This window comes from Oncorhynchus mykiss, chromosome 10 (assembly GCF_057628025.1).
Source record: "Oncorhynchus mykiss isolate SJ-2025 chromosome 10, ASM5762802v1, whole genome shotgun sequence".
Taxonomy (NCBI): domain Eukaryota; kingdom Metazoa; phylum Chordata; class Actinopteri; order Salmoniformes; family Salmonidae; genus Oncorhynchus; species Oncorhynchus mykiss.
The window spans coordinates 60,739,486-60,758,006 of NC_143031.1; the positions used below are offsets into that span (position 1 = coordinate 60,739,486).

General features: G+C 41.7%; 3 protein-coding genes and 1 non-coding gene across 7 annotated transcripts; 3 read left to right on the forward strand and 1 right to left on the reverse strand.

Moving 5' to 3' along the window:
• The first annotated feature begins 1,872 nt into the window (after window positions 1-1,872).
• LOC110534399 (putative E3 ubiquitin-protein ligase HERC3) lies at window positions 1,873-8,164 on the forward strand. 4 transcript variants are annotated; one of them, XM_090187307.1, is made up of 12 exons: window positions 1,873-2,142; window positions 3,045-3,174; window positions 3,392-3,468; window positions 3,600-3,821; window positions 4,147-4,238; window positions 4,450-4,580; window positions 4,733-4,857; window positions 5,035-5,111; window positions 5,415-5,474; window positions 5,595-5,681; window positions 5,829-7,649; window positions 7,761-8,164. In XM_090187307.1, the coding sequence occupies exons 4-9, from the start codon at window positions 3,671-3,673 to the stop codon at window positions 5,466-5,468; spliced, it is 630 nt and encodes a 209-aa protein (XP_090043433.1). In that variant the 5' UTR covers window positions 1,873-2,142; window positions 3,045-3,174; window positions 3,392-3,468; window positions 3,600-3,670; the 3' UTR covers window positions 5,469-5,474; window positions 5,595-5,681; window positions 5,829-7,649; window positions 7,761-8,164. The 4 variants fall into 4 exon arrangements, with proteins under 4 accessions (XP_090043433.1, XP_090043435.1, XP_090043434.1 ...); XM_090187308.1 differs by lacking the exon at window positions 3,392-3,468 and having other exon boundaries at window positions 1,883-2,142; XM_021619251.3 differs by lacking the exon at window positions 3,392-3,468 and having other exon boundaries at window positions 1,883-2,142; window positions 5,415-7,649.
• Window positions 8,125-16,084, reverse strand: glb1 (galactosidase, beta 1). The gene is made up of 16 exons (XM_021619247.3): window positions 15,959-16,084; window positions 14,788-14,957; window positions 14,097-14,247; window positions 13,859-13,919; window positions 13,670-13,764; window positions 13,304-13,484; window positions 12,805-12,863; window positions 12,411-12,532; window positions 12,185-12,225; window positions 11,734-11,846; window positions 11,466-11,540; window positions 10,807-10,896; window positions 10,577-10,690; window positions 10,089-10,220; window positions 9,540-9,779; window positions 8,125-9,171 (listed from the first exon to the last, which is right to left on the reverse strand). The coding sequence occupies exons 1-16, from the start codon at window positions 16,010-16,012 to the stop codon at window positions 8,917-8,919; spliced, it is 1,953 nt and encodes a 650-aa protein (XP_021474922.1). The 5' UTR covers window positions 16,013-16,084; the 3' UTR covers window positions 8,125-8,916.
• trnat-agu (transfer RNA threonine (anticodon AGU)) lies at window positions 11,282-11,355 on the forward strand. The gene has a single exon. It is a non-coding gene; the product is annotated as a tRNA-Thr (tRNA).
• LOC110534398 (uncharacterized) lies at window positions 15,981-18,421 on the forward strand. The gene is made up of 4 exons (XM_021619249.3): window positions 15,981-16,852; window positions 16,996-17,125; window positions 17,445-17,519; window positions 17,814-18,421. Exons 1-4 carry the CDS (start codon window positions 16,299-16,301, stop codon window positions 17,943-17,945), a joined length of 891 nt encoding a protein of 296 aa, XP_021474924.1. The 5' UTR covers window positions 15,981-16,298; the 3' UTR covers window positions 17,946-18,421.
• The last annotated feature ends 100 nt before the right edge of the window (window positions 18,422-18,521 follow it).

Consider the following 18,521-nt stretch of genomic DNA (forward strand, 5'->3'; position numbering starts at 1 on the left):
CACAAAAAAATACAGTTTTATATCTTTATGTTTGAAGCCTGAAATGTGGCAAAAGGTCGCAAAGTTCAAGGGGGCCAAATACTTTCGCAAGGCACTGTACATTTTTTAAGACAAAAATGTATTTGACTATTTTAACCCTGAAAAGGCTTTTTCTGAATTAAATGTAAATATCCATGTGACATTGTTACATACCCAGTTATGCCATGACATTTCAAATGATTCATTTAATAAAAGTTTGACTCTTTTATGTAGTTTTTATGAAGTGCACGTGCGCCCCATAAAAAGACCAGTAGCCAACCAGAAGCCTTCAGGTGGAAATAAAAGTTAATGAAATGAGAAGGAGTAGGCTACAACGAGCAACCAAGGCTGTTGTTTTATCTGAATTGGTTTGGAGAGAAAGCAGATCCTGTGGCCTCAATTACAGTACGGTACCTTCAGAATTGTTCACACCCTTTGACTTTTTCCAAATGTTGTTGTGTTACAGCCTGAATTTAAAATGCATTAAATTTAGATTTTTGGTCACTGGCCTACACACAATAACCCTAAACATCAAAGTTGAATTGTGTTTTTTATATATATAAATTAATACAAAGTGTCAAATATTCAAACCCTTTGTTATTGGTATAAGTTCAGAGGTAAAAATGTACTTTACAAGTCACATAATAAGTTTCATGAACTCACGCTGTGTGCAATAAGAGTGTTTAACATGACTTTTGAATGACTACCTCACCTCTGTATCCCACACATACAATTATCTGTAGGGTCCCTCAGTCGAGCAGGGAATTTCAAACACAGATTCAACCACAAAGACCAGGGAGGTTTTCCAATGCAATGCAAAAAAGGGCACCTGTTGGTAGATGGGTAAAAATAAAAAGAAGCGGATAATGAATATCCCTTTGACCATTGTGAAGTTATTAATTACATGCAGCCAGTCACTACAAAGATACAGGCGTCCTTCCTGACTCAGTTGCAGTAGAGGTAGGAAACCACTGAACGATTTCACCACGAGGCCAATGGTAAATTTAAATAGTTACATAGTTTAATGGAGGTGAATAGGAGGAAACTGTATTTATTGCAGGTCCTCCACAATACTAACCTAATTGACAGAGTGAAAAGCAAGAAGCCTGTACAGCAATTACACTTTTGTCCTGAACACAAAGTGTTATGTTTGGGGAAAATCCAATACAACACATTACTAAGTACCAAGCTCCATATTTTAAAGTTGTGGCTGCATCGTGCCATGGGTATGCTTGTAAACATTAAGGACTGGGGAGTTTTTCAGGATGAAAAATAAACGGAATGGAGCTTAGCACAGGCAAAATCCTAGAGGTAAACCCGGTTCCGTCTGCTTTCCACCAGACACTGGGAGATGAATTCACATTTCAGCAGGACAATGAGCTAAAACACAAGGCCTGGAGTTGCTTGCCAAGAAGACAGTGAATATTCCTGAGTGGCTGAGTTACAGTTTTGACTTAAATCTACTTGAAAATGTAAGACAAGACCTTAAAATGGTTGTCTAGCAATGATCATCAATCAGTTTGACAGAGTTCGAAAATAATAATGGGCAAATGTTGCACAATCCAGGTGTGGAAAACCCTTAAGAGACTTACCCAGAAAGACTCACAGGTGTAATCACTGCCAGAGTTGATTCTATAAAGTGTAGACTCAGGGGTGTGAATGTTTATGTAAAATAAACATTTCTGTATTTAATTTTCTATACATTTGCAATAAAAATGTAAAAACATGTTTTCACTTTGTCATTATGGGGTATTGTGTGTAGATGGGTGAAATAAACACATATTTAAGATTTTTTTTTAGATTCAGGCAATAACACAACAAAATGTGGAATAAGTATGAATTCTTTCTGAAGGCATTGAAGCCTAGCCTGAATCCGACTAGAAGTTCAATACATTCTCTCTCTAATCGGAACGCGGCTACGCAACGATCAGGACTGCGCGGAGTCGACGAGACATATGGCTCGGGAAACGTAGCTCAATCCAGTGATGGGATACTGCGGTGTACTCCTAATTATCCCAACGGACACATCTAGAATATTTAAATACTGCTAGTTTTTAATGACTAGTATTTTCGTCAGCATGTTACAGCTAATGCTATAGCAGCCCATTGGATTCTAGCGTTGGGGTGAGTAGCTACAGGAAGTGTTGTCGAATCCAATAGAATAGTTTACTCCAGTCAAGACAGGCACTGTTGTATGGGATGATAATAAATAACATTGTTGCTGCTGCAAATTAGATATCTATGGGGGTGATAAGGGACATTTATACGTCTAGGCAACCGTACCACCTGACATGACATGATATACCAGCACCCCCTACTAACATCTGCGTGACTCCTGGGTTACGTGTCTGACTTACATGACATGATTACCAACGACTTACTAACGTCTGCGTGACGTCTGAATCACGTGTTAATGAAAGTCATAATGTGCATAGTTTATATTTACATGAATTCAATCTCAACCATAAATGTTAGAAACCTACAATGTATCGACTGGGTGGTAATGTTTCAAGAATTAGCATGTGTGTCAAATTAGTCATTATATTGTAGGCTATTTCCTAGATAACTGGGCTGCTTTTGTCAGTAGATGTTTAATATTCGGCCTTGCGTCAACAAGTAGCCTAATCCAAACTGTAAATTATGTTTTTAGGCTGTTTTCTTTTATGCCCTCAATAAATACCCTTGCAGTTTATGTATTAGGCCCACAGGGCTACTTTATAAACCTCCCTATGACGGCCTAGATTTATGTTTGTGAAATTCATTCAAGGTTCCTTTTCGTTTCCTGATTTGTTGATGATGATGATGATGATTAGACTTTCTGTATGTCGGACACATCGGCAGGTGCCTCTTCTTCAAGAATCTGTATGGACTAGTTTAAGAATATAACACAACAATAATTTCATGGGAAGAGGATAGTCATAATGGCTTTGGTTTAGTGAAGCCGAATGGTTTAGATACGACCAAAACGGATATTAGTTGAGTTAATTTGATACACCTTAAATCTAAAATTCAGGGTCTGTCCGCAGGTAACAGTGTGGTCACGTTTATCAGAAATAATGGGAGACTACTGTCTGTCGCACGGATTCAAGAGGACCAAGATGGGAGAAGATTCATAGGGAAAGGTTCTGCTTGGACAAGGCCAATATTCTCTCTCAGGTGGGTTCCATTCCATAATGATACATTTATATGTAGTCTACCCTCAAAAATGGGAGCAATGCCTTATAGTAATTCAGTGTCAATGTTTTGATTGACGTTGTAGTCACCCTCACATTCAAATAGCGAAAGTATAAAAACTATTTATTTGTCATCTAATTCAAATGGGCCAACTCTAATCGTATTAATCTGTTCATTTTATATATATTTTTTCTATCAGACCATTGGATAACCTATGTAACCGACAGGTAACTCAGGTTGCATGTGGAGACCAGCATTCAATTTTACTAACTCAGGGTAAATGACCATTAACACACCTCTAATCGCTGCTTCACAATGCAACTTAACCAAAACAGTCTAACCTTTCAAAACTGTAATTGTGTACAATGTTCTCATTGTATGGTTGCTTACTTCTGATTTCTGTTCAGATGGTCAGGTTTTCACATGGGGTCAGAACACCAGCGGTCAGCTGGGTTTGGGGTGGGGCGAGCCCAGCGACATGTCCCCCAAGCCCCTGAAGTCTCTATCAGGGATCCCCCTGGTTCAGATCACTGCAGGGGGAGAACACAGCTTCGCTCTGTCCCTTTCTGGAGCTGTGTTCGGCTGGGGCAAGAACACCGCCGGGCAACTGGGACTAGGGGACACAACAAGTACAGTATACATTACACAATAGCATATGTGTTGACTCTTGTTAAATATATTTAAATAATCATGGTCCAGACCGAAGACCATGAACAGTACATTATTTGAAACAGGTGTGTTGAATGTTGGTATAAACAAAAGTCATCCCACTCAGTAGTTCTCTCAGGCTGTAGCTGGAGACCCCTGATTTATCTATTATCAACCACATTTCTTTGTAGTTGAAAAAATATTTTGACCAGGATGAGAGAACAAAATTGTGTCATGTGTGTGATATGAGGTATGTGTTGTTTTGTAAATAAAACATTATAATTAAATGAACCCAATTTTCTGTAGACAGACGTGCTCCAGCTCATGTTGATTGCCTGAATCTTAAGAAGACTGTTTTGATTTCATGTGGAGGAGAACATACTGCCGTTCTGACAAAGGTTGTATATCTGTCTGACATAATTACACTTTTCCCTATCATTTGAACTTAATGTTGTTTGGACCATACAATATGTCTTCCTTTTATGTGTATTTATTTAAATGGGTGTCTCAATGTTGTAGTTTTTAGTTCCCTGGAAATTCGTATTGAAACGTCCTAATTAACTAGAGGATAACACTGTATGATAACTGTCTGGGTTGATTTTGTTCTAGGGAGGTGTGGTGTTCACATTTGGCTCAGGCCGCTATGGACAGCTTGGACACAACTCTCTCCGAGATGAACTACGACCTCGAGTGGTGGGGCAACTTTGTGGATTAAAGGTGACCCAGATAGCCTGTGGAAGGTAGGTTACACTTAGTAGACATGATATGGAATTGACAAAATGTTGTGACACAACAAAAATGTATGTAGGACTGTTTTCATTTTAGAATAAGACCTTTTTAGAATTCATTGTTGATTTGAGAAATGATTTCTCTGTCTGTTCAACCACATTAGACACCACACATTAGCATTTGTGGGGCCCTCCAATAAGATCTACTCATTTGGGCGTGGAGAGCAAGGGCAGCTGGGAAATGGAGTAAAGATTGATCAGTCTGTGCCCCTTCCAGTACAACTGCCAGGTAAAACATTCATTTATGGTATAACATTAGCCAGAGTACACGCATTTTCAGAACAGATCAAACTTGAATAAAAGTCAACTCAACAAAATGCTTATTTCAATACTCAACTAAAATAACATGAGGTAAAACATGAAATAACATTAACTTGATCATCAACTATTTTTGTCAACATTTCAGACCAGATTGATGACCAGAAAATTGAACACATTTTTGCTGGAGGAAACCATTCCTTTGCATTGTGCTCTCTTGGTCAGGTATGGACACAATTTGGTTTGAAACAATGAGTTAGCAAAACAGGACATCGTTTGATACGTTGCATCACATTGTCATCTTCCCAGGAGTCTGAAGAAAGGTCAATCTCAGGTCAAGTGACACAACAAGCATTAGATTAAGAAATCATTGACAAATGGATCTAAGAATGTGATTCAAAATCATGGAAAATTTACAGAAGTTAGTATGATAGTTACTTAAATAATTTACCGTTGTTGTTATTTCCGTATTTTGTTTATGTACGGTCACATACTGAACTGAAAGATTACTCAAACTTGTAATTGCAGGGAAATCACAAAAATGTTTTCTTCTGCATCGTGTTTAAATGGGAGCTTTCTTGATAAAAGGTAACAGTATTTAATATTGGTTCAAATACATGATTGTCTTATGTTTGAAATATTACATTATCAAAGAATAATGATTTAAATATGGCCTAGATATTGACAATTATTTACTGGTTTTATTAGTTGTGACAAACATTTCCAAACCTCACCTAAACAATCTGACCTCGATTTGTCTCACCGGAAGCTGGCAAAAAAAGACAAAGTTTTGAGGTATTTTCTGAATAAATATATAAATTGATATGTAACCGTATTCTGACATGTATCGTTGATTGCACATTGAATTGCTGAAATACTTCTAAATTGTTGTCATTATCATTTGAACGAGGGACGATTCACACACCTCTATCATTGAACTAGGTTGAAGCTGTTGTCCAGCACACACTGCTTCCCTCCCTGTATGAGGAGCCCATTGGAGTGGAAAGCTTGGTACCTGGTTCTCCCTGAGCTCCTGAGGGTCCTTCACAAACAGCACAGATGGACAGATCTCACCGAACCCCTCTTTTACGCTGCTGCTACTCTCTGTTCATCATATATGCATAGTCACTTTAACCATACCTACATGTACTGTACATGCTACCTCAATAATCCTGACTAACCAGTGTCTGTAAATAGCCTTGCTACTGTTATTTTCAAATGTATTTTTACTGTTGTTTTATTTCTTTACTTATCTCCACACACCTACACACACACACACATCTTTTTTTCTCGCACTATTGGTTAGAGCCTGTAAGTATGCATTTCACTGTAAGGTCTACCTACACCTGTTGTTTTCGGCGCACGTGACAAATAAACTTTGATTTGATTTGCTGCTATCCTCAGACTGCACCCCAACAAGCTGCAGGTCCTCGGTAATGTTGCCCTCCATTTAAAATGTTTAAATTGTGTCACCCCAAATTCAACTAATCAACAATAACGTCGTAAATCTGTTTGTGCTGTTGCCAACTTCTTTTGTCCTTGTTCATTCGCTGTCTGGCAGATTTAGACTAGGCAAAACCAGTGATTATTTTTATTGAGTGTGGTATTCCTGGGCTAAAACTAAATGTGTACACTGTCGTGTTGCCCCTGGAATGATTGTGAAGTAGACCAAATTATCTACCCCCACAAAATAGTTTGAGAAAGTCATCTGTGTGTTACCATGTCCTGTAGGTGACTGCTGGTCCGCATTGAAGCGCTCTCTCATGCCCAAGCACATTGGGGTGTGGAAGAAGTCCCTGTCTGTGATTTTGACAAGGAAACATATTCTACGCACCTGTGACCCAAGGATCAAACACCACACAATTTTTCCCCCCGATGTTCACAACATGGACAGCTATTTATTTATGATACACATTTAATTGCACATTTCCATTCAGTGTGCAATTAATGAAGTAGCTGTCTAACCCCGGGGTCTCAAGTGAAGCTGGGCGCCATTTCACAGGAACAACTGCCTTATAGTCGCACGCAGCTAGCTGTTAGGATGTTACTCCATCTCCTCTTTTCCGTGGATGGATTCCAATAGCTCGTAAGATAGCTTTAGGCTCTGTGGCTGCTCACAGCCTTGATCTCTCTAGCCTCCAGACCTGCATCAGAGAGCTGCTGGATGTTAGTCGTCTTGATGCAGTGGTTGGTATACCTACGGGATGTGCCGGCCTCCTAGAGAGAGAGAGCGAGCAATTAATAATAGCAATATGACAATGATTCTATTAATGTTTATTCTATTCATATAACTGTATAGCAGCCTAGCTATTTGAACAAAATGGTATACCTTGCACAGACAGGGCAGCATTGATGAAAGGATGTTGAGTCCCATTGGCTCTGTGGTATACCACAACGTTGTCGTTGGATAGCTTTCGTCTGGTTAACAATGGGAATTCCAAACCACCCGCTTCATAACACTATATATGGCGGAAATGTCACCTATCAAAGGGCAAGATGGAGCCTATTAGACAAGTGTCCTGGGGTTGATTTGGGATTCATGGTGAACATGTTCTGCAACCTGGCTAAAATGTTTTGATGCATTGATTTGAAAAGTAGTTTGAATGGTGTCAAGTGTCTATTGCTTCACCATTTATTAATTGAGGGCATTTCCCCCCTAGAACACTGTGTATGAAGGAGAGTACCATGCTGGGCATCCCAACATCGTCACATTCTGGGAGGTGTTTGAGGAACTGACAGAGGATCAAAAGAAAGCGTTCCTGTGTAAGTATGGAACGTTTTCATTGTAACAGATGAACCAATAACGTAGGCTGAGAATAAAGTTATATTCTGTCATTCACTGCCCTCTCCATTTTACCACCTTTGCCCCTTCAGTGTTCCTGACTGGCTGTGATCGTGTGCCCATCCTGGGTATGAACCAGATCAGGATGAGGGTCCAAACCCTTCTCAACTCCTCCCAACAGCATTTCCCAGAGGCGCTGACCTGTCACTCTCTGTTGCAGCTGCCCATCTACTCCTCCAAAGAGACACTACAGAGCAGGCTTATAGAAGCTGTTGGCCACAACAGAGGCTTCAAGAATGAATAATGGGTGTATAGTGTTGCTGCTATTTACACACTCCTCTCCTGTGTTCATCTTTTCATTGTTCCATAGTTGGGTTTAAGATTTGGATTGTTTTAATGTAGGGTTGTATTTCAAATCCTAACTTGAGATCTGTGCGGTACTATGACATTATCATATTGCATTCACAATTTTATTAAAACATTTATAAATCAAAAAGTACAGCATGGTTTGTGCCTGCACATTAAACAACATTAACAAAAATGTTAACTAAGATACAAGGAAATCCCAAAATATTTGAAATAATCTAATTGTTAAAAGAAGCAGATCAGGATTCCAGTTGAACACAATAACTGTTCATTTACAAGACCCACCAAATGGTTCATTACAGAAATCAATGAGAGCATAATATCCCTGCAGTTAGGTGGCACACAATAAGGCACAGATCATTTGGCACATCCTTCTCAACCATGTTCCCCCAATTCACAATATAGGGCAGCATTGAAAGGTAATTTACACTTGAGCAGACATGCCAGTGTTTACCATGAATGTGATCCATGAACATCGGGGAAAATGCCTTTAAAAAGGGGCATTGTTGGTTGCATCGTGCCCGGACATAAAAATAAAACCTCCAGGCTCATGCTTTGAGCACCACTGACCTCAACTTATATTTAGAGTACTACTCAAGTTCATAGCACTTCTAAATGACTAATTTTCCTTAGTGAACTTCATTCAATTTCCCTAAATATATACATACTGTTCAAAATTATCCATACTTAATTCCCCTTGAATAAAGATCCTTGTGTAAACAAAATCATGTAGGCTTAAGACACTGAGGTCAAATAGAGGTAATGTGAGAGGTACAGCCACCCGTGATTAAATTACAAACATTACTCTTCGATTTTATAAAGATCAGTGCAAATAGATCACTTCCAGATAAATACAGTAAGTGCATTTTTAATCAGTGCTCATCATAAGAGATCCTCTTTATGGAACAGCGCCCTCTGGTGTTTGTGGTCAGACTTAACCGTGGCATTCAGGACCGGGGTGTTTGTGAACTCCACGGTACAGGGCCCAGGGGTGCATGGGTCCCCCTCCAGCTCCAGGACGGTCACGTTGTTGGGCACGGCCGTGCTCAGGATGCTAGCAGGCACGTACAAGGTGATTTGTGGGCCGCGAGCGGGCCAGTAGCGGCCCAGGTTGAAACCGTTGATCCACACCTGGCCCTAGTGATAAAAACAAACAAAAATATACATGTTAAGTCTAGAAATAACACATGTTCAAGATTCAGCAGTTTCAGGGACCATGAACAAGTATGTTGCACTAGGGTATATGAAACTAACGTGGTTCAGTAAACAGTGCTTATGTGATGAGTGAGATCTTGCCTGAGATCTGAAGAGGTGTGTTTAAGGTTAATGCCTAGGTTTTAGCTCAGAGGGCTAACACACCAGTCTCGTCATCGCACAGAAGATGCAGATCAGTTACATTATCTATAAAGGTCATTTGCAGTTGGGGTGCCTGCTCAGGAACAACGTACAGTACAGTTCAACAAACAATTACAATCTCCTTAAAAAAAAAAAAGGTAAAACCTCACCTTTCTCCAATCAGGGAACTGGATGTAGGTGTCCTGGGGCAGGTCTGGGATGCCGTCCGGGATGACAAAGGTGCCCCCATAGAAGGAGGGGACGGAGAGGGGAGAAGGTGGTGGGGTGCCAGCTACCCTGGAGCCCATCTCCCAGAGAAGACCCTGGCTAACAGCCTGGTCGATGCTGAGGCTGTAGACTTCCCAGCCGGTGAGGATGTCGGCCCCCAATGTTAGGTTAGACACCAGGCCCTGTGTAGAGACAGAGTGGGAGAGAGGAGGGAGTCAAAACATCATAGTTGTGTATGTGTACATAGGACACTCAGGGTTGGCTTCCCAGACTTAAATTAATACTAATGGTGGACTAAAAAGCAGGTTCAATTAAAATTCTACAAAATGCTTAGTCTAGAACTTTACTTAAGTCTATTTCCAGGAAACCAGCCCATAATGTTCAGTGGGACCGAATAATGTTATGTAGAAGTAAGTAGCTAATGGTGAGTGAAATGTGGGAAAAAAAAGTGAAATGTTTACTCCGGGAGCCAGCTTTAAATAACCTCTTGCCTTAAAGTCATTGATGTCTTTCCCATAGTTGACTCTGCCCATATTCTCCACCAGTATGTCCACCTGACTCCCAGCCTTCCCAGTCACGTTGATGGTCAGGGCCTTGTCCCTCTCTAGGATCCCAGCAGCAACCTAATGACAGACCGTATTGAATTGCAACAGACGTTTTCCTTTTTTGGAAGAACCTGAAGACTTTTCTCTCTTCCTCTTTTGAGATAATAATCTAATCCAATCTGACTTTGCATGAATGACAGTGATCCCCAACCCTGGTTCTGGAAAACTACATGGTGTGCAGATCACGGTTCCAGTCCATCACTACAACACAGATTTCATTAAACAAGGTCTAAATTGGGTGTTTTAGTGCAGATGGGACAATAACCTGTCCTCCTTGGACAAGGATTTGTGACCTGTGACCAATGTTGAGCACCAACATGTTAACTTGCAGCAAACCAAATGAATTGCCGGGGAAGTTTCAGTGACTAACTCACCCCATCGACTGATACATATGCCCGGTCATGGACTCCATTCAGTGGTGAGGACAGAGGGGTGGGCTTACTGCAGTCCACAGGCAGCTTGGTCTGATAGAGGACGAACCCAAACGGCTTTTGGAGAGAAAACAAACGGAGTAAAGCCTCTCAGCCATTTTGGATCATAACAACCATAGCTGCTTATACTTAGTGTAGAAAAGGACAGACAGACATTGAGCTTGTGGACGTACTTGGTTCATCTCAATGAAGGTCAACGGGTAGATGCTTTTGACAGGACCGGAGAAGGATAGTATATCTAGAGCATCGACTACTGTGTGGAGCTGAAGAGGCAGAAAGATGGATTCAATTCTACACTGTGTACACTCCGGTGTTCAATCAACACAAGAGAAAATATCAATTTGCTTTTAGTGCATTATGACATGCCTATGATACAATGTAATATATATATACAAAACAACACTTAACCAGCACTTGCACTTGACCCCCCCACCCTCCACTCCACAAGCTTTGACTCTGTACTTTCTATGCCTGTTATATGTGGTTGTCCCACCTAGCTATCGTAAGACGAATGCACTAACTGTAAGTCTCTCTGGATAAGATCATCTGCTTAATGACTCAAATGTTAAAATGTAAATATTGCAACACTTCTCCGCACTGTGTGCCATGTGTCAACAAGGTCAGGTAAAGGCAAAGTCATTTCTACCTGGTGCTGTGGCTTAGTTGGTTAAAGCGCCTGTCTAGTAAACAGGAGATCCTGAGTTCGAATCTCAGCAGTGCCTTTTTTAGCATTTCATTGTACTGTGTACACTTCTCTTTAATCCGTGCATATGACAAATAAACGTTGATAAAAGTGCTAACTCAAATGTTTAATTGTCTGAAGATGATCGACCTTCTTCATTGGCACAGCTCCGTAGGCATATTTAGGTGTTGATGGAAGCACGGGTCCCTCTGGTATCTTCCGATACTGTTGGGGGAAAATACAGGTGGATATGACATCATTAGGTGATAAAACTGACCGATTTACCTTTAATTACAAACTTATAAGAAGTCAGGGTACTAAAATGCTGACCATATAAACCTTTGCTATAAAAGTCACAAGGAAGCATAATCAAACATGTTGCATGTACGACATGTTGTGTGATATCTCTGTTACCAACCAGTTTGATGACATCCTGGATGGCAAAATATTTGTCAGTGAGGTCTCCTGCCTCAGTGAGCGGGGCATCATAGTCATAACTAGTAGGCTGGGGGGCATAGGGGGTATTGGCACCTGAGAATATTAAGAGAAAAACATTTGATTTTCTACGAGTGGGTCTAATCCTGAATGCTGATTGGTTAAAACCGCATTCCAGCCGGTGTCTATTCGACAAGTTACCACCGGCTAAATCTATGATGTTAAAATGCCTATTGACTCTGTTCCATCTGACTTGACTTCGTCTCTGGCCTAATGACACCCGTGCCAATACATCCTCCAAACACCGGCTTCTCGGGCATTATCACTTAAATAAACTAATCTTCACATCATGGCTAAACCCAAATAAAGTGAACTAGATTGGGTTCTGCAATAGAGCAATAGAGAATATGGGATCATTGAACAATTTTACTCACCATTCCAGTATCCAAAATTGGTTCCTCCAATAAACATGTATCTGCACAGAGAGGTTCATAACTTGTCACTAGTTGAAAAATCCTCTGTGCCTTTTTGATGTTAAATGTTTCATGTGTGATGTCAACATATTCCTATCAATCATTGTTGATTGGTGATAGAATTATGACTATTATCCAATCAATTCATCTCTCAGTCTATATCCAATATCCATCCACCCAAACTCACAGATTAACGCTGGCGCCGATGGCGAGGATCTCGTTGAGGGACTTGGCCACGATGGCGGTGGACACTGTAGAGTGACGCTCTCCCCAGTGGTCCAGCCAGCCGGTGTAGAACTCAGAGTTCACCTGCAACACAGGAAACAGTCAGCACTATCTGGCCATGCTAGAGAGGACAGAAGTGTGTTGGACTTTTACCACTAACATCTAATGACATGTAGTTATGGTTTGTGTGCATCTGTAAGTTGTTGTTCGTATGTATCAGTTTGTATCTGGAGAGGATAATTTTTTATATATATATATATATATATATATAATAATAATAATAATAATAATAAATAAATAAATAAATAAATAAATACACACACATATAAAAACATCTAAATGACAAACATGCTTACCAAGGGTCCATGGGGCTCTGCCTGTCTCTGTGCATCAAATGCAGCAGACACATTCCCACCTGTTAAACAAATACAAACGCACAGGCAGACACACGCAAAGACAGACACAGTTGTTGAACAATGCTGCATACGATGGTATAACACATCCGTCATAGATTCCTAAGGCGCAATGAGTCAACATGTCTGTTTTGGCAAACAAAAGGAAATCGGCCAGGTTAGACGTCACATGAATCAACAACCACCCAGATCTAAGAGATAGATACCATACCAACTGAACACTTCTATTCTTCTTCAAAAAATACCCGTTCCATTTAGTAAGTAACGATCCCAGGCATTTCACAGAAAATGTATCACCATTGACATTTGTTGTGTATATTTTGACCTGTATCAGTTCCCTCTTGACACTGATCTAATGTCAGTTTTGCCATTTCCCTATTATCAGTATGGTAGTGATTTTGGGAATATAATTCTATTCTAGATCTGTGCCCCAGAAGACTACCTGGGCCAAAGTCCACAGTGGCGTAGACGCCCTGCAGAGTTCCACACTTGAGGTACCCGGCCCCGGCCCCGTCTGTGGTGAACAGCACCACGTCGTTCCCCAGGTGGGAGCGGAACAGACTGGTCAGGTGACGCAGGTAGTTGTAGTCACAGGCAAAGTAGCTGCCGTACTCATTCTCCACCTAAGAGAGAGAAGGGGAGGAGAGGGGAGGGAGAGAGAGAGATGGGCTCTTGTTGAGGAGATGAGACAATGTTTGACAAACCGTCTTCTATTGAATTGTAGCATTTTAAGGCACAATATGAAGTTATCCAAACTTTAATTCCCCAATAAATGTTTTATTAATCATTGAATATCAACATGGCTCACCTGAACAGTGATGATTGGGCCACCGTTCTGATAAAGGAACGGCTTCAACATTGGCAGTAGCGTGCCCATCCACTTGTCAACAGCCGCAATGTAATCTGAAACAAACGGATTTGGGTGTCATAAAAACACAATTCTTTATTGTAATACTAATAGAATCCATTGCAGTCTCATCTGACGGTCAATACACACCTGGGTCTGAGGAACGCAGGACAATGTCTTTCTTGTGGAGCAGCCAGGCAGGCAAACCCCCCTAAAGACCAGGTCATGAAATGGGCAAATTATCACACAGTCCGTCAAGAACTACACTGCGGATGTCAAAGTGCCGTTACTACATTGTGATTGATCGTCTTCCAAAAACAACATTATTACACATCATATCATCAACAGGTATATTTATCATTAAACAATTGTTTAGTCATTTTCTCACCATATCCCACTCTCCACAGATGTAGGGCCCAGGCCTCAGTACAACCAGCAGACCAATGTCTTGGGCCAACTGCAGGAAGTGTTCTAGATCCCTGTCCCCACTGAAGTTGTACCGATCCGGAGAGGGCTCGTGGAAATTCCAAGGGACGTACCTGGAATGTCAATTGGACAATGATGTACTATTTAAGTCCATACCACCGAATGGTAAATCATAGCTCTTTCTGAGGTTTAAGGCCCGACGAAGGAATTCTGTCATGTTATCAACATTTGGAGGTTATGTGATTAAATGGCTCTTTGAATTACTTTGAGCAGCGTCAATCCTATGTACCAACGGGCCACTGAAATGACTACCTGAAAACTAGAAGGAACATTGAAGACACTCATCTAACTGGTTGGCATTCAGTTTATTTATGACATAGTGGCCAGTCTACATTCGCCTGGATACCCAGACTAAACGCTACGCCAAGCCTATGGACGTAAGTTTCTTCTCCACAACGAGTCTGGATCTGAGCATCCCTCCCGACCCAGATTGGTTCAGAAACCAATGGGTTGGGCCAGAGCACACGTGGGTAAAGAGGCGGTTTGCAAAATCGTCATTGGCTTTGATACTCTGATTGGCATCAGCGATTGGATCGTCTCTAACCTTTGTTTGTTTGTTTTTTACAACAAGTCGTCAGGCTAAGTCTACATACGTCTGAATGGCGTTCAGTCCGGCCATATACATCTTGAGTAGCCTGTCTTTCCAGTAGGCCCTGGGGATCCTGTTGTAGTGGATGCTACCGGAGATGTAGCGGAACTCTTCCCCATCCTTACGGAAGCAGTCGTTCTTGTAGTCCACACTGAAGGTCTGCGGCACACCAAGCTGAAAGAGATTTCAACAGAGTAAGAGTCACATACCGTCATTTTAAATCTTGCGGAGCCATGCGGTCAGTGCGCTGTTTTTTTATTGCTACGGCAAACTGACTTTAGAGAGATAGTTGTCTGAGTGGCCGCATCTTGAGAGCAACTGATAGAATTTAATTGCAGTCATGCAACTGTTCTGTTACAGGTTCAGCTTTTTATGGTGAAGGGATGATTTATCAGGTGACAGCACAAGGTTGGCAACAACAATGTGACTGCCAATCGTTGCCCCCTAGTTAAGTGCCGTTGCTGGATGTATAAAATGAAAAGGCCTACATCTCGATGAAAATGAATACAGAGAGCAAAAGAGGCCATTGTAATGCACATTTACGTTATTAGTTTATATGGCTTGCAGTAGATCAACCACAGACAGAAGGGTTAACCCAGACACCTCACTGGGGCTATAAAGCTGAAGCATCCGTTTAGAACGTTCTCACCACCAAATATATGGTACTGAGAGGAAGTCCAGGGGGGGGGGGCCGATATTCTGCTTTCTTTTCCTGTTGCCAAAACTACAATCTGCTACGATGTTTTATAGACTTGACGCTTTTCCAAAGTTGAAAAGCCCTACTTCTCGATTAAAATGAATACAGAGGACAAAATAGGTCATTCTGATATTCATTTAAATTATTAATTTCTATGGTTTGCAGTAGATCAACTGTGATAGTTCATGTCAATTAAGCAGAGTTTAGAATGTTGCTAGCTAGCTACTTCGAAAGCAATCAACAAAGATACGATAAATCAGTACACTAGCGGGTAAATGGTTCAAGGAACCTGCGATTAGTTCCAAGTTATAGGCTAATCTAAACATCATTCAACCTTAAAGTGCATGCCAAAAGGAGGCTTGGATTCTGACTAGTTAGCTTGCTATCTGTGAGCTGTATGAAACAATATCACGTGTGTTCTCTTTTCCAACCAATTCAGTCTAAGCTACTACGAAATGAACCATGTAAGAGTACTTACTGTACTTGCAAAGAGGGAACACAGTAGCACAACTCCAATCCTTGAGCAAGCCATGTCTCAATGTCGTGATGCACTGACTGATTGACTGAACTTCAACAGATGAAATGCGGAAGTCGGATATTGTCATGTGACGATGGCTGTTATGACAGTACTTACGCCTTACCGGTAGGCGGCAGTCTTATAGAATGCTCAAGGCACAAACTAAACTGTATGCTCGTACTTCCTGAAATCGCTTACACACGTGGACTTCCGAACTCTGCTCACGTTGTCGCTTCTTACGGTCTGTAAATAACATATGTATTGATTATTTGTGGTCACATCGTCATATAATTTTGACAACATGTCGACAAGTGAGAAAATAACACCAAACGAAGGACTGAGCGCCGAAGAGGACGAGTTGCCTCCTCCCGTTGTGACTCGGACTCGTAGCGGGCGCAGAGTACGGACCCCAGCTGTGTATCTCGACTCCGAAGTACCGAAGACTCCAACACGCCGAACAAGGAAATCTGTCATTCAAGAGTTACCGAATGAGAACCAGGCGGAACCCGAACCAGAGGTTGTAGTCGTGGAACCAGTTGCCGACGAGACTCGTGCGAAAAAACTTCCAAGCAGTGAGTCCAAATCAAATGCATTGGCAACAGCTGAGGCATGTCCAAAACTGGTCAAGTCAGACACACCTGAAGGGAAATCATTAGGTGCCGTTATTCCAGCTGTGTCACATCATTGCAACGAGAAGGAAAACAAGGTTGGTCCCGTACCAATGGAGACTGTTCCGCACCGCCCAAATAAAACGGCCAAAAAGAGGACTCATTCAGAGTCAAATGAGAAACGTGACGTGATACCTTTGGGTAAACCGAAATCTGGACGGGTATGGAAAGACCGCAATAAGCAAAGGTCAGTAGTTGCAATAGCCTACAATATATTAACTAAGTGCATGCATATGCAAACTATTACTAGTCAGCCCAGCCCATGCAAACACTGCCTAGAAATTGTTTATGAAAATGTACCTTTTTATAGAACTCATTTTTGTTTTTCAGGTTCTCGGCTCTTGTAAGAGATAAGCCACTGTGCACCTCCTGGGAGAAGAAGATGGTGGCCAAGCGAGAGAAGGAGCTGGTGAAGAAATATTCCCTGCAACTGAAGGAGGACAAGGCCAGGGAGAAAGAGGTCTGTATCGTCACCTGTTCATATTACAGAGTGCACTAACATCTTAAAAAGTAGTGCATAAACTGCGTTCAAGACAACTGGGAAATGAGCTCCGACTGGGAGAAATCATTTTTAACTTGGGCCTCTATCTAGAGCTTCGACTTTCCAACCGGATGCTCACTGGCGTCGGGATTTGACCTCGTATTTTTCAGAGTTCGCAGATGTCTTGGAACACACCATTAGTATATGGACCACACATAAGAGGTTGGCAGGACAACTGATTGTTTAGGTGTCCCCCCTCATGATGTCATTGTTTGGGGCTATCTTTTGTCCCTTACAGGAAAAGAGGAAGAGGCATGAGGAGAATTTGAAAAGGCGAGCTGAGAACGAGAGGAAGGGGGAGGTTGTGCAAGTGGTAAGTAAACACACACAAATCCCCACGTGATCTCAAGTGAGATGGGGGTCTTTCTCACTGTAACCTACGTGAGCCAGGCAGATCTCTATTGCTGACTTCAGAGGCCGTATGTATCAATTGTCTCGGAGTAGAAGTGCTGTTCTATGATCAGGAGCTCCCATGTTATCTTGTTAATTTGTGATCTAAAAGGCAATACTGATCCTAAATCAGCCCTCTTACTGCCACTTGATACATATGGCCCCAGGCTAAGCGCTACACCCCCCTCCCCCCTCCCTCCCGATATTTCCATCCCAGATCCGGAACACAACAAAGATCAAGAGGATGAAGAAGAAACAGCTGAGGAAGATTGAGAAGAGGGACACACTTGCCATGCTGCAGAAATCACAGCCCAGGAACCCAAAAGCTGCACGGAAAGGGGACAAGTAGAGGGAGTGCACTTGGTTGACTGATGGAATGTTCAGATCTACAGCTCTGTTGAGAACCACCCCCTAGGCACTTCATGTAGATATGAGAGAACCAGTCAGAAAACGGGCTTGCTCCGTCCGCTCCACGCATCGACCCGGTATTGCAGTTCCTCCAGGATGAAGGCGTTCGATCTTTCCCTCAATAGGCTAGGTGGAATTTTCTCCATATTGCTTAATATATCCAATCCTTTTCAGATCTACACAGTGCCTAGGGGGTAGGGCCAACGCTGTGTGTGAGGCTGCTAGAACTGGAGAGCATGAGCAGCAAACCCTTTCAAAACAAGTAACCGTCTGGAGCATTGCAGATGTAAAAAGTGCCTCCTACCTCTATTTTGTGGAAATCCAAACATGGGCTGGAAGAATTCTTTACTTGACCTCTTACTAGATTTACTGTCGTGTAATGCAATGTTCCATTAAACAAAGCAAATTGTTATACCAGTGGGTCTCCCAACCTTTTTTTTCCTTAATGGTCCACTAGATCACCATTGCAAGCTTTTTGCCCACAAGTGTGTTGCATTAAAGGAATAATGACACTAAA

Coding starts and splice junctions, on each gene's coding strand:
- LOC110534399 (XM_090187307.1), top strand. CDS start 3,671: ATGTCCCCCAAGCCCCTGAAGTCTCTATCAGGGATCCCCCTGGTTCAG. Junction 4,239..4,449: donor ATACTGCCGTTCTGACAAAG/GTTGTATATCTG, acceptor ATTTTGTTCTAG/GGAGGTGTGGTGTTCACATT. Junction 4,858..5,034: donor CCTTCCAGTACAACTGCCAG/GTAAAACATTCA, acceptor TCAACATTTCAG/ACCAGATTGATGACCAGAAA.
- LOC110534398 (XM_021619249.3), top strand. CDS start 16,299: ATGTCGACAAGTGAGAAAATAACACCAAACGAAGGACTGAGCGCCGAA. Junction 16,853..16,995: donor AAAGACCGCAATAAGCAAAG/GTCAGTAGTTGC, acceptor TTTGTTTTTCAG/GTTCTCGGCTCTTGTAAGAG. Junction 17,126..17,444: donor ACAAGGCCAGGGAGAAAGAG/GTCTGTATCGTC, acceptor TGTCCCTTACAG/GAAAAGAGGAAGAGGCATGA.
- glb1 (XM_021619247.3), bottom strand. CDS start 16,012: ATGGCTTGCTCAAGGATTGGAGTTGTGCTACTGTGTTCCCTCTTTGCA. Junction 10,221..10,576: donor CATATGTATCAGTCGATGGG/GTGAGTTAGTCA, acceptor GTCTGTCATTAG/GTTGCTGCTGGGATCCTAGA. Junction 9,780..10,088: donor AAGACATCAATGACTTTAAG/GCAAGAGGTTAT, acceptor GTCTCTACACAG/GGCCTGGTGTCTAACCTAAC.